Source organism: Ammospiza nelsoni, chromosome 14 (assembly GCF_027579445.1).
Source record: "Ammospiza nelsoni isolate bAmmNel1 chromosome 14, bAmmNel1.pri, whole genome shotgun sequence".
Taxonomy (NCBI): Eukaryota; Metazoa; Chordata; class Aves; order Passeriformes; family Passerellidae; genus Ammospiza; species Ammospiza nelsoni.
In genome coordinates, this window is record NC_080646.1 from 13,964,204 (window position 1) to 13,978,200 (window position 13,997).

A 13,997-nucleotide genomic window follows, 5' to 3' on the forward strand; every position below is an offset into this window, starting at 1 on the left:
GGCTGGCACACATGCACAAGAGACAGAGGACATTGAATATGGCTTTTCACTGTGTTTTAGAAGTCATCCAAAAGCTCTCTGAAACATCACCTAGAATATCCAGCCTAACATTTGAAAGAAACGTCCCCAGAGTTCTTCCACAGAAAAGCTCCAAAACTTCCATTCTAGTATCAGAAAGGGTTCTTCATAGAAGATACACTCCAGCAAAGCTGTGTAAGCCTAAAACAATCAACAGCTTACACAAAATTGCCTATGCAGCTCTCCAAGGGTGTTTCACTCGAGCTCCTCTTCCAGTGCATTATTATTAAAGTGACATCTAGCACAATAAAAATGATGAATGCTAAAGATCAAAATATTTAGTTTCTTAAAAGAAGTCAGAGCATTCAAATATGAAGAGTCATAACATGAAAAAACAGTAAATTAAAAATGTGAATGGATAGAGGTATTAACAGAGCCTTTTTATTTGTTTGTTTCAATTTCCTTCAATCTAGCCAACTTATTTGTTGCACACAGGGTGCTTACAGAAAATCTAGTAAAACAAGGGCTAATTATACTTTGAAGAATGCTGAAGCAGTCTGCATATCAACACTTTTCAACTGTCAATCTTGATTACCAAGAACATTTCATATTAGACTTGTAATATAAAAATATACTTACCACAATCCATTCTGCAATATTTTCATATAGCTCTGGATTAAAGATTGCTTTCTTTAGTCTAGCTAGAGGGCCATCAGCATCCACCAGCCGACACCTCATAAACACATCACAGTAGCCTTTGAAATCATTGCAGGGAGAGCCAGGCTGCAAAGTGATGGTTTCAAGGTGAAAGTATTCCTGCCATCGGCTCGAGCCTGTGCTTGCACAAGTAGATGGGTCCACTGAAAAGTGAATACAAATTCAGCAAATCATTATTGTATTAAAACAACTGTGCATGAACACCCACCCTAGTGTTTAATGGCTTAAAATGCTTCTCTAATACTCTGTGAAAATGCAGAGTGTATTGTTTATTTCCTATACAATACAATGCAATGTCTGTCTGAAACTATGTTTGAACAAAATGCTCTCAAAGCTAACAAAAACTCAAGTGCAAACACCATGAGCAGGTTCCTCAAACCCCTCCTGCTCTATTTACACTTATGATTCAGGTAAATCTTACTTTTTCTCATGCAGCAGACATGGCACAGTTCTCTATCATCCTTGCCATCTGAACTAGCACATGTACACTCCTCCAAGCCATGCTTCTCACAGATAGAGCCAGCACATTGCTGTGGGAGACAAAAGCACAGCAACACAAAAAATCAATTCCACTTCCAAGTACACTGACATCAGGAAAGATATTAACAATTAATATCTGAAAGCATAATTATAGCTCTAAAGATGCTTATTAATAAATCAACTGCTTCAATTTTTTTTCCAAAGCTTATAAGCAAAAAATTATTAGCTATTCAACATCAATATTTTGGCATATTTTCTAGTTTTTTAAAAGATGATTTACTGATTTTATTTTTTAACACAGTATCTTCTTTTATAACCTTTTATAACCTGCAAAACACCCACAGCGCCACAATTCACACTGAAACATGACTACTCAAAATCATGGTTAGAAAAATAAATCTTACACACATATACACACTATCTCTCTTGGAAAATAATAAAAATTAATGTCAGAAAAAAATCTGTATTTAATTTCACTGTGTCAGGATCCTTTATACTCCAAGTTCAGTTTATTTACAATTTTGTTTCAAAATCAGTAACTATATGAAAACAATTCCTCTATCTTTAAGATGGCAATAAATTAGCTGAAAAATATTACAAGCAGTACTTCATTAAAATCCTGGACTGTGGAAAACAAACTTACAGCACAAAAAGTTACAGGTCTTAAAGAGGATGTTTTTTGCTTGTGTTTGCTTGCTTCTAAGCAAACAGAGATCAATTTATAAGAGGCTTCCCATCAATATTGCATGGCAACTGCCATGTTCTCTCTAATCCAGGAAACTAACTGCAGTTCAGAAACATTCTAATTCCTTATGTTTGCACATCAGTGCTGTATGTACATGTCTGGAGAAACTGCATTGCCAATAAACGAAATTCAACCTCATTTCACAGCATATCCAGTTTTCTAAGGCAACAGAATTATTGACCAAGACTGAAGAAAAGTGAAAAGATGGGACTAGAAAATAAAACACTTTCATAATCCTGACTTTTACAAAAAAGTGTAAGTTTCTCAGACAGTACTGTACCCTGGGATTTGTAATGTACTTCTTAATCCTTGATGTACCTTCACTGTTATTCTGACTGACACCAATAAATCAAACATCTATACAGAAAAAGAGACTGAGCTTGCACTCCTGTGCAGTAAGTACAGAAACCGTATCAATTCACAATAATTAGCAGTTCCATAAGGCTGTAAAAACCATACCCCCTTTATGCAAACTTGTGTGTTCCTGTTGCACACAGTGAAGTTCTCTTTGGGTTCAGATATTGGGCAGAGAGCACTGACACCATTGCACATTCCTTCCTTGGCACAGTCAGAATCATTCCGACACTTATCTGTCCTGGATTTGAAATCACACTGGGCAGTGCAGCACGGGCCTTGGCTGGGGCTGCAAACAAACACAGATTGAGGATGCCAAGAAAAAACATGAACCATTCCAAACAGACTATTCACCCTGAAGCCTACTCAAGCACTCAACAAATCTGTGATTTGTCCTAATTAAATGTTACTTGAAAAGAATTTTTCCCATAGCATAATTATGCTTATGTACATCTCACTCATTGTATAAAGCATATTAAACAAAATCAGTACTTTATAAAGATGCAGGTAAGCAGATTCAGATTCTGAAATCCCCAGTAAATGCCCAAAATTAAAGTGTGGTGTAACACATGCACAATACCTGCACTTTTTGCCTGGTTTTAACTTGCATTTTTTATCTTCTGGTTGGTTTGCATCATAACAGCACTCATCTTTACACTGGTCACTGTATCCACAATCACACTGTTCTCCTTGTTCAACCAGTCCATTACCACAGATGGGCTGCCCAGACTCTGAAAAATGCCAGTATATTTATGTACAAAGCAGTACAAAGAATATGCAAATACTTATAAACCTTAACAAGCACCCAGCTAATCACGACTGAAAGAGCCTGGTAAAACTGGACTTTACACTAGGGCTCAAGTCACTTGCATTACTGCTTGACACCCAGCTTAGTCATTCCCACAGTTCATAGAATTTTAAGCCTCTGAGTAAAAGGTTTTGATGTATAAGAGTGGGAGTATAAGAACAAGCTTTCTGATCAGGCTTCCAGGGAGCTGCATCCTTTCCTTTAACAGTCACAGGACCCTGAGGCAAAGGCTGATGGTACTGGGGTCAACTACTCCAAAATCCAAACCTCTCTGAGCTCACAAAATTTGTGAGAGCTCATACATCAGATTCCAGAAAGAAAAATTCATGCAAAATCCTTTTTCATGTCTAAATAGGATTTCCCTGCAATTTAATATGTGCTCCTTACCTCTAGTCCTTTCACAATGAGCATGACTGAAACCAGTCTGACCCTGTTTGTTTACTCCCTCCCACCGGGCATTTACAAAGACAGAGAAGAGCCTCCCCAACCTTCTCTGCTCCACACTAAACAGGCTCTCTTGGACTCCCCTTCTATGTCAGATGCTCCAATCCCTTAATAATCCTTGTGGCCCTTAGCTGGACTGACTCCAGTGTGTCCTGCTGTTTCTGTGCTGGTCAGCCCAGAACTTGACACAGTACTGGAAATCTCAAATTCAATTCTTTACTTGCAGAATCTTTCAGCAAATTTTAAAAAAATAATACAAACAAAAATAAATATTTTTTAAAATTAAGCATTGTGGTAATATTTTAGCTATTTGGCTTTCAGGAGGATGAAATACATACCAACAAAACAATTATTTCTCTTCTTGTCAAGAACTTGGCTGATATTTCGAATGCTACAGATAGAGAACTTATTGTTGTTAAGTTTGTCCCCAGATGTAGCTCTTGCATACATGATATAATTGCCATTTTCCTTCTGCCCCAAGTTCTTGGACTCTCCAGGAGTGCACTCCATTCCAGAATCATGCTGCAAAACAAATATTTTACAACTATCTAAATGATGGCAGGTGCAAAACTAACCTGGATTTGGTAGCCTTAACATAGAATAAATAAAATAAACCATCATCTTACACTCTCAGGTTCTTTGCAATACAAAAACTGTACGTAAACCCAAGGTATAATTTTGGGTTCTCTTTGTTCTGTTGTTGTTTTTGTTTCCCTCAAGACAACAGTAGCAAGAATCTAATTCCTTAAGTTTCATCTTATTTGCATTCTTGGTAGTTTACCCCCAGGTGCATGTACTGGAATGAATACTGACTTGGACAAGCTGCCATCTCCTAAAAAGAGTGGCTTTATGATCACAAAAGGGTAATCAGCATTCTGTGGAATAAAAGCAGGAGGAGTTAACAGAAACCACAGTCCATTCTTCTTGTTTGCTTTGAGGGAGGTACAAAGAGAACTTCAAAACAGAGCAGGAATCAGCCAGTGACTGCATCTACAATGTCCAGCATGAGGAATGAAATGCATTGCACACTGGCAAAACAAAAAGCCTCATGTTTTCAAGCTTACCACAAACAAGCTGCATCCCTAAATGGTGACAGTCCTGCTCAAAAATATTCTTCTTGGCATCCTAATTCCCTCCACTATTTTCTTAGATCAACTGGTAAGTATAAATCATCTAACAAACGTGAGCCACTTGCTGAACAAAGTGTCATCTTAATCCATTTTGCAGTGCTTCCTCCTCCCCTCCAGGATAAAGTACATTTAACAAGGTGTGTGTGACCCTACTCTTCATAAAGACAGAGAAGTATTTAGGGAACAATAATAAAGTACCTTTGTAAGGGACTGAACTAATGTAAGTAAACAATTCACAAAATGCACAGTTGCCATCCCTCTGTTTGTACACAATGTATGTGCACATATGCTCATGGAGTCAGGATTCTGCTGTCCTTGTTTATAAGGAGTAAAGCCTCCACTTGTAAATCACACCCTATGAAATGGTTGAGAGTGAGTTCACAGATCACCAGTAATACTTACAGGGGAACCAAAGTTATGCCCAACCTCATGTGCAAAAGTAATATGAGAAACCTTGGGGGGCACATGAGAGCCATAGTTCTGGACAGTGATGATTCCAGTGTTCAGAGACTTCTTCTTACCATCAGAATACAATTTGCTTTTCTCACATATTCCACCAGAGCTCCCTGCATTCAGACAAAAGTACAAGTCACACATTTAGGGAAAGAAGTGTTGTGTTACTTGTCTATTGACATCCAGAGCAACAGTCTGCAGGTTTACAGACTAACAGCTCTCTATAATTAATATGAGCACAACCTTGAAAGTAGATTAGATTTATTCACACAAGCACTCTCAACACTGATTGGATGCATTCACACAAGAAGTCAGCTGGTTTAGAACAGCTTTTGAGAGCTATTTTGGGCACTCCCTGAATGGATGAGCCCTTGTTTCACCATACCTGTAGTACAAGACTAGCAGGGTGCAATGTCCAACAGAAGTAGCCTCAATCTACATCTTATTTGGATTTCATCAAGTGAAAAAGTACATGGTAAATTTGGAGATCCTCTCTCATAGCAAGAGCATTTATATAAAATGTCATTGTCAGAATAAGTACATACATATATATATACATATATATATATGTATGTAAGTATCTCATTGTCAGAAAGAAAAAAAACAACCTAAAGCTGAAAATGCTTTTGATGTGTTGGCTAATGAGACCCATGTTTAGAAGGTTGGCAGTCAAGTGCATCATACTTGCTGTCTCGAAAATTCCCAAAATTTTGACTTTAATTTCACCAAATTTTTCCATAACTCGAGTTTCTACTGAAGCATTATTAATGTTCTAAAATCCAGCTATTTTATTGCTAATGTAAATGGTGTCTAAAGACCAGTCTAAAGTAGTTTTCCCTTCTCAAGTAGAATTTTGATTTAGTGATATATCCCATTTAATATATGTCAGTATGTGTTAAGGATAACAATCTCAAAGATCATAGTTTTTCGCCATTAAATTTAGTTTTGAAAGCAGTTTATGGACTGCACATTCCAATTCCTCCTGTCCTTGCTCAGTGTGTACACTAGCATAGTCATCACAGACCCAATTTCTCATTCACCTTCTGGGCATTACTTTTCCTATGGTTCTTCCACAGCCACTAAGGTTAGTCCTCTACCATACCAAATGCAGTCATGGGTCTGTTATCTCTTACCCCTTGTATGAACAGTTTCATGTTTCTTCCACCATTACTCACTCCATTCTGTTAAAGCTCTCAATGTTCTCATTTAAGGTATCCTGTCTCTTGCAAAGTCTCACCGATTGAGACTTTTTTTACATCAAAGGACATACTTTAGACCCAAAATACACAACTAGACTGAAACTAATGAGAAGCAGTTCAAGAAGAGTCATCCCAGTTATTCTCTTATCTCCCAGAATAAGATCTCACTGATTAAAAAAAAAAAAATCTTTCAATACTACCTAGAAAACCTAAAGGTTCTGCAGTGTAGTTTTCATAGTTGTAAGCTGTTTATATAGAGCAGAAATACTTGTTTCACCTGTCACTTTACTGGTCACTCACACCTACCATAAATAAAAAGCAATCCAAGTAATATCACCTTTGTGCAACAAAATAAATGTTTTTCTTTACTATTCATATCCTGCTCATCAGAAATACACAAAGATTAATTGAAATGCCACAATATACTAAAAATAAAATTAAACCATACCAAACCAAAATTGCGAAAAGCTTGATTTTTGTGTAATTGCTGTCAGTTTAAAAAGTGGTTTCTACCTTTCTTCTAGTGCATACCTACTTTATCTCATAGCACTGAAGGCTTGTATAGAATTACCTGAAGGGGCTCCAACCCAAGCCAGACCAAGGACTCCATCATCAAAATCACGGTCTGTAAACACATAGGCCAAGCAGTAATCATCATGGTTCTGCTCTGAGTTCAGTTCCAGAAACTTTTCCACACCAATGTTAGGAAACCTAAAGGGATTGGAAGAGTCCTTCTCATCTATGGTCGTGTTAATCTAAAAGGAAATTGAAACAAACTGTAAGACAGGATTCATTTCAACTTGCACATGCCAGATAAGAGGCTCACTGTTGTCAGTACCTTGCTATAAAGATGTGTAAAATTTAAAAGCCTTGACTGTAAATTACCACCCCAATAACTGGAAAACAAAGCACTACAATAAATGAAGAGTTGCATTTGTGTAGTAAATCCCCATTCTCTTATTTCCTTCACTTTTTTTTCCATGAGTACCCAAAAACTTGTATTTATCCTCCTAAATTATCACTTTTACAAGGAAGTCCCTAACCGGATAGCCATTCTCTATTTTAGCATTAAAGTTATTGGAGAATAGCAATAATATCTATTCATCACACAACAATGGTGCTGAAACAAAGGAAGTTGATTCCTATAGAAAAACTGACCACAGCTTAATAACAGCAGAAGTGGGCTTTTGACAATAATCACTAAAAGCAAATCAAATGAATGGTTTAGGGCACCATTTCCTGCAGAGACACTTCTGCTAAAGAACAGTCATAAAACAATAAATGGGTACAAGTGAACAGAGCAGCACATTTGAAGAACACAGCCTCCCAGCAGCATCAGTGAGGCTGAAATCCTCTCCAGCCCAACTTACTCGGATTCGTTTCACCATGAAGCTGATGTTACGGATGCCTGAAAAATCTGTTGACTGGTAAATGGTGTCAATTGCTTTAACATGGCTGGAAATCTGTCAAAAACAAAAGTACTACAGTTCAGAGATCCATGCACTACACTACAGCTTATCTTAACAGCAATAGCTGCAATGCCTACAATCCTACAATATGGGATATTGTGCTGTGCGAACTTCTATGAGGCCTTTTGAATTAAATCAGGGCCCACAATGGAAATAAATCACTACCTGCATCATCACCAAAGGATTTTGCCATTTGATTTTTATTAACACAATTCTATCCACTTCCAGATAGCTGTTTGTGATACTCCTTTATTCACTGCTTTGGTAAGACAGCACTGTATTTAAATTGTATTCAAAGCACTGTATTTCTTTTTCAGGAAAAAAATTTACTTGTTACAGATTTAGTCTTTCATTTCTAGTAGAACACAAATGTGGAAAAACTAATCATTTACCTTTTCTAAGAGCACACAGAAATGCTAACTCACTAAAAAGCTAAAGGTGACTAAAAGGTGACTTCAGAGCTTTGAAAAATACTACTTGAATTGCCTACCTACAGTGTGATAAATAGTAAAATTCAGATCTGCAAGTGGCAGTGAAACTTCAGACTTCAGTAGAAGTATGCTAAAATGCTAGATATATTTTTAGCAAATAATATCAACCCTTTTCTCAGTTAAAAGTATATTGGCAAATGAAAAGCATCTGCCTTTAGCTGCCACTGCTTTTTTTACCATCCACTCTATTAGATACTACAGGAATAGATCTCAGCATTATTAGCTCACAGTGTTTTGAGCTAGAATTTCAAAGGGAAGCCTATGCAAGTGTTAAAACAGAGGCTTGGCAGGCTGTCAAACAGGACATAACTTCTCAGGAAATATTCTTTTTCTGAGTAAGAACTGAGAACAGTCAGACTGCAAGTCCTGCTCAGAGGTGCTAAACAAATCACAGCTGCCATTAAAGAGGCACAAGTGCCCAGGACTTTTGTCACAGAAACAGCATCTTTTTAGCAAAATAAAAAATGCTGTTTCAATTATGTCAAGACCACTTTAACAAAGGAAACAAGCCATTAGAAAGTAAATAAGCAAAAAGATAAGTTACATTAAAATTTATCAGGACTACCCAAAGAAAAAGTGGGCAATTTAAAACAGAGGGGTTGGAAATACCTGTGCAATCACAGCTTCTCTGGTTCCATAATGCTTGTAGAATAAATGATCAGTCTGGATATACAGCTGGCACGTGTTTTTTTCAGCCTGAGTGGCACGCTTTTTTCTCGAAAGCTGTGGATCATCCTTCTTAGGCTCCTCAACAGGCTTCTACATATGCACAGGGAAGAAACACATTAATTTTGTAGTTCCACATGCTGCACTAGATTACCTAAAAATAACAGTGGTTCTAAACATACTCCACTAATACAAATAGATTTTCATTCTTTTTCTTTAACTTGTAAAGTTTGATGAATCTTGAATTAAGTACATTATGCTTAGTTTTCAAATACTTTGAATGTAATCTTAGCAAAAGCTCTCTCTGCACTTCATTTTATTTTACAAAAGGCAGTCAATGTTACATAGATGTTTTTTATTCATGTGATCTTTGGAATTTTTCTTCTTTATAATACTTTTCTGAGATAAACAAACAGTACGTTAGGAAAAAAATCAGCACTGGTGATTAACTTAACTGTACTTAACTGTAGGTACTTAACTGTACCTTCCCTAACACCAGTTATTTCAAACTGTTATTACCTTAGTGAGCTACCTCAGCAAACAGAAATGGAACAAATGGGGCACTGAACAAGAAGCTAAAGGAACACTGGTTAGGCAGAGTGGTATCTGGTAGTGATGCCTTAAGTTTTAGCTTTCCTATTTTCCAGATTCTGTACTGCATTAGTATGTAACTCTGAATTCATAAAAAGTGCTAGCAAGTTCTCTTCACAGTTTAGTCAGACAAAACCCTGAGAACCAGGGACAGCATTGCAGCTTTGGGCCCAAAAAGTGCAAACAACACCAAATTGCGGAGAGCAAACTGAGAGGATGGGACTTCATAACCTGAAGCGGTAACTGGACAATTAACCCCAGTATGGAAATGGACTTATAAAAGTGTGAAAACTCATGACTCAGAGTCCATCTTGGGTAGAGCTACAGCCCAACTCTTGTACTGCCCAAGGTGTACCCTTTAAAGGCCTTTTAGCAAATCCCTGCTTCATTCCTGTAACACTGTCTGGCCTCAGTTCCAGGCAGCCTCTCTCAAGGTAGCAGCAGCACCCTGGCCCTACAGCACTCACTGCCTGCTGGCCCTCTCTCTCTCTCCATGAAGTTTTACAAGCACATTTCTGGGAAAGCATGCTATTGTTACCAATGCTGAAAAGGGCATTAATGTTGATAATTCCTAGAGTCACAACATAAATAAACTAAGTTGCTGTTGCTATTTAACCTATTGCATCATTTTCTGGGTATATATTTAGCTGACACCACAAAATTATGCCAAGAATCGGTACAGCTCAGAACACAACAAAGTCTAAAAGAAACTCAGTAACCTGCTGTTGGAAAAAAAGTATTTTGTGACATGTGGTGCAAACCTGAGTGCAGACCCACTGTGGGACTCCACTCAGGTACATAGGTTCCTGCCACAGGACACTTACCTCTCACAGCAGCTAACCTGTAACATCCTGTAATCCCCACAAGCTTACAGGGTTTGTTAGGAAGACCCTCCCACCAACATCACTTAATTTTCCACTGAAAGCACTCAGATATCCCAAGTGTGTTTTATTACCATAACTTGAAAATCTAGAAGTTATTACTCTTTAGAACCAATGTATTACTTGGAGATCAAGGGATCTTGAAACTCTTCCTTCTCAATTGCAATCAAGTATATTCCTCATTTCAAGCTTGATTTCCACATCCATCTGAAATTCTAACTGTTGAAAAATTTGAGATCACTTAGGATTCATTAAGACTGTAAGTAGCACATCTGGGCTACAGAAGCAATGAGAAAAAGAATTTAGAAAAATTATGTTAAAAAGAAACCTCCAGCAATAATTTAAGTATCTCACAATGTGGAGGGATGATAGCTCACCAAAAGTAAAAGAGACAACATACAAGAAATAGGAAGTTATCACACTAAGTACTAATCAACATAATCCATTAGCCTTTGTTGTACCTCTGTTGTTGGTTCTTCTATACCAGTCATCTGGTACTTCTGCATTCTTTCAAATACTGAATGATCTGCACAACCTCCTTGTGGTCCATATTTATGTGGATATTCTAAAAAGAGGAAGCCCAGGTTGAGTTTTCAAATTCCAAGTACAAGTCCAAAATACGGCTGCATCAGTGCAACTTACTCAGCTGGTGTCCAATACTGTGCATGTGGTTTGAGGGAAGCATAAAAAGATGCAAGGTCTATGCAGCTTTTTTTAATTAAACACTTCTACTAAGACATTCTTAGTTTTACAAACAGAACAAAACTGACATTTGCTTCTTAACATTATTGTCTCAGGCAGCACAAGAAAATATTATGAGCAGTGCCTATCATAAGAACAAGAGCTTTTATTTACACATCTGTACCAACTTACTTCAGCTAAAAGCAGCCTTCAAAATATAACATCACAATGGAAAGTTATTAGATATCAAGTATACTAAAGACTGCTTGGGTAAGAGAAAAGGTTTTTATGCTATTTGGTAAACAAATTAAAAAAAAACTTGCCAACATTCTAACAGGATTTTATTATTTTATTCATCTTCCACGGATTTTTTGGAAGTTTTCACTTTATGCTACTTAACTACCAAGACATAAGAAGGGAAATGCTAATGGATAGAACCATGGTTTAGTTAACCACTAGATGTTAGTTAAACAAGCTGGAGATCCAAACTAGTGAGAATATTCCACAATCACCTGTTTATCAAGGCCAACTCTTGCAACAGTTGCCAGTGCAGATCTCACTGCACAAGGGAATGTGTTTTAGACACACGTGCTCAGCTTTTACTGACAGTACCTACTGCAGATTTGTAACCTGTATTTGCAGAAGCTTCCTCTGGAGATGAGAAATACTGAATACTTCTCCCTTTGATTTCTTTGCAGATTCAACCCCATCATAAATTGGTGCCCAAGTAAGAAATAATGGAATACAGATCTGAATAATTAACAAGTCAGTTTCTGTAGGGCAAACCAGTTTTAGCACCATCTCAGAGTGTCGCTTTTGTCAGAAATCTACAAACTTTATCAAGGTTTGTTGTGTTTTGGGATTTTTTGGTTGATTCATTTGTCTTTTTATTTCTGTTTGGTATGGGGGGTATTTATTTTTTAAAGAGTGGAAATCCGAATTCACAGAGTAAATAGAACATATATATGAAGAGTAGAATTGTAAAGCCTGGGCACCAAGGACCTGATGCCCACATTCTATGCATTTCAGGTGATTTTGCCCTGGGCTAGCTCTAGTCTGGGCTGTGGAGTCAAGGCTTGGCAGTAGCTGGAGCACAGCAGATGTGCTCCCTTAGAGTATAGGCTCTGTATGGTTTCATCTGACAGCTGTCTCTATTTATCTTTGACCTGGTTTCTTACAGTCATACTGCAAGATCCTACTAAACTATTTCAATATACAGCTTACCTTGTAAATTTATTTCACGACTTTCTACATATTGGTTTCCCTCATTTCAGTTTCCACCACCACACAAATACCATTTTTGAACTGCTATCTCATCACATTCTCCCAGCACAATTAGCCCTAGCACAGTCAGAAGAATGGAGAGAAAAATATGCTCTTACTGCAAGTCACCTCACACAATTTGCTCCAGCATGGTAGTGGAATGCTGATTTGGCTACAACCACTACTAAACAAAAAGCACCACTTTTGGAGTCACCTTCTACTTTTGGGGATCCTGTTTAATATCATTAAATTGGAGCTATGAGCAAAGGACTGTAGATATGATCCTTCCCTTCTCCATCTCCACCACCCTTTTTTCCTCCCTCTATAGTATAAAAAATTCTACTCTATTTATTCTAATGTAAATTTTCATCACCTAGGACCTGACTGCACAGCACCAAGAGTTTATCTCTGAAACAAGAGCAGGTTACCCAGGGGCACAGCAATGGCCCATCCTGCCTTTCCCCCACACACTGCCCCCGCAGAAAACCACTGTACCCTGAAAGAAACTCCTGCAGGAGCCCCACTCTGAAGCATTATGACAACTGTCAGAACAGGACTGGAAATAAATGCTCTCAGCTTATTACACAAAATGATCTCTCTTTTCTTTCTATCTCGTTTCCCAAAGATGTTAGGAAATCCCTTAACACATTTTTCATACTGACTGCCTGCAATTCAAATATTTCTCACTTCAAAAGTAATAATCTAGGAAAAATCACTTTAAAGCCATGACGGTTAAAATTACAAAAAAATGAACACAAAACAGTCTGTAATAGCAATTGCCAAGATTTTGCATGTGCTGGAAAAGACAAATCCCCCAGAGGCAGATTTGAATCCACCCTACTAATCACGGAGACAGGTAATACAGGATAGTTCACTTTGAAACCATTTCTAACTTCCAGGGAAAGTTGCATATGAAGTTTTTATTTGCTAAATGCTCAACTACCTCTAAACTGTGAAGGCACCATTCCCTTGTCATCTTTTGAGACTTCCTATTTCCACCATCCCCTGCAGCAGTTCCAGTTTTAAATACCTGAAGCTAAGCAAGAACTGCATGGTGCCAGATGACTTGGCCAGTTTTGACCCACAAGACACAAGTCTGTCCATGCTGTTGAGAAGCTTTTCAATGCTCTGAGATGTGCCAGCTCTCTGTGCAGCCCTCTGCCAGCTCTTTGGGATTGAGAGCTTCTTAGCCCATCCCTACCACAACCCTGAGAAGTGAAAAGGAAAAATCCTGCTTTCACCATTAAATGATTGCTTACACTGAATGCAGAGTTGAGAAAACAGGAACATTTTCCAACAGAGCTACTGTAGAAGTTAATAACAGCTTCAATCTTCTAACTAGAAGAAATTATTAGGCAAAAAATTTGCCAATTTTTCTTTTCCAGTACTGTCCACTTTCAGGTTTTGTACATCCTGGCAGAATGTTAAGAAATAATAAAGAGTAGAAAAAAATAATGAATCTAAAAACCACCCGCAAAATCTTGTCATTTCATACCTTCTGACTACAATGTCTTATTCTAACTAGATGGCAGATGATTTTTAATGATATATACTCCAGATGCTCAAAATAAGATTTTTTTCCTTTTGCACTACCTACCTTCCACAAA

At 37.6% G+C, this 13,997-nt stretch overlaps 1 protein-coding gene across 1 annotated transcript in view; it reads right to left on the minus strand.

Moving 5' to 3' along the window:
* The window catches only part of ADAM10 (ADAM metallopeptidase domain 10), a 40,276-nt gene that overhangs the window by 926 nt on the left and 25,353 nt on the right, over positions 1–13,997 (minus strand). Inside the window, exons 5-14 of the mRNA XM_059482150.1 lie at positions 10,908–11,011; positions 8,918–9,067; positions 7,719–7,811; positions 6,920–7,103; positions 5,099–5,262; positions 3,905–4,088; positions 2,895–3,045; positions 2,420–2,603; positions 1,157–1,265; positions 658–878 (exon numbers count right to left, since the gene is read on the minus strand). Coding sequence (XP_059338133.1) covers positions 658–878; positions 1,157–1,265; positions 2,420–2,603; positions 2,895–3,045; positions 3,905–4,088; positions 5,099–5,262; positions 6,920–7,103; positions 7,719–7,811; positions 8,918–9,067; positions 10,908–11,011 — 1,544 coding nt within the window. The remainder of the gene's footprint in view (positions 1–657; positions 879–1,156; positions 1,266–2,419; positions 2,604–2,894; positions 3,046–3,904; positions 4,089–5,098; positions 5,263–6,919; positions 7,104–7,718; positions 7,812–8,917; positions 9,068–10,907; positions 11,012–13,997) is intronic.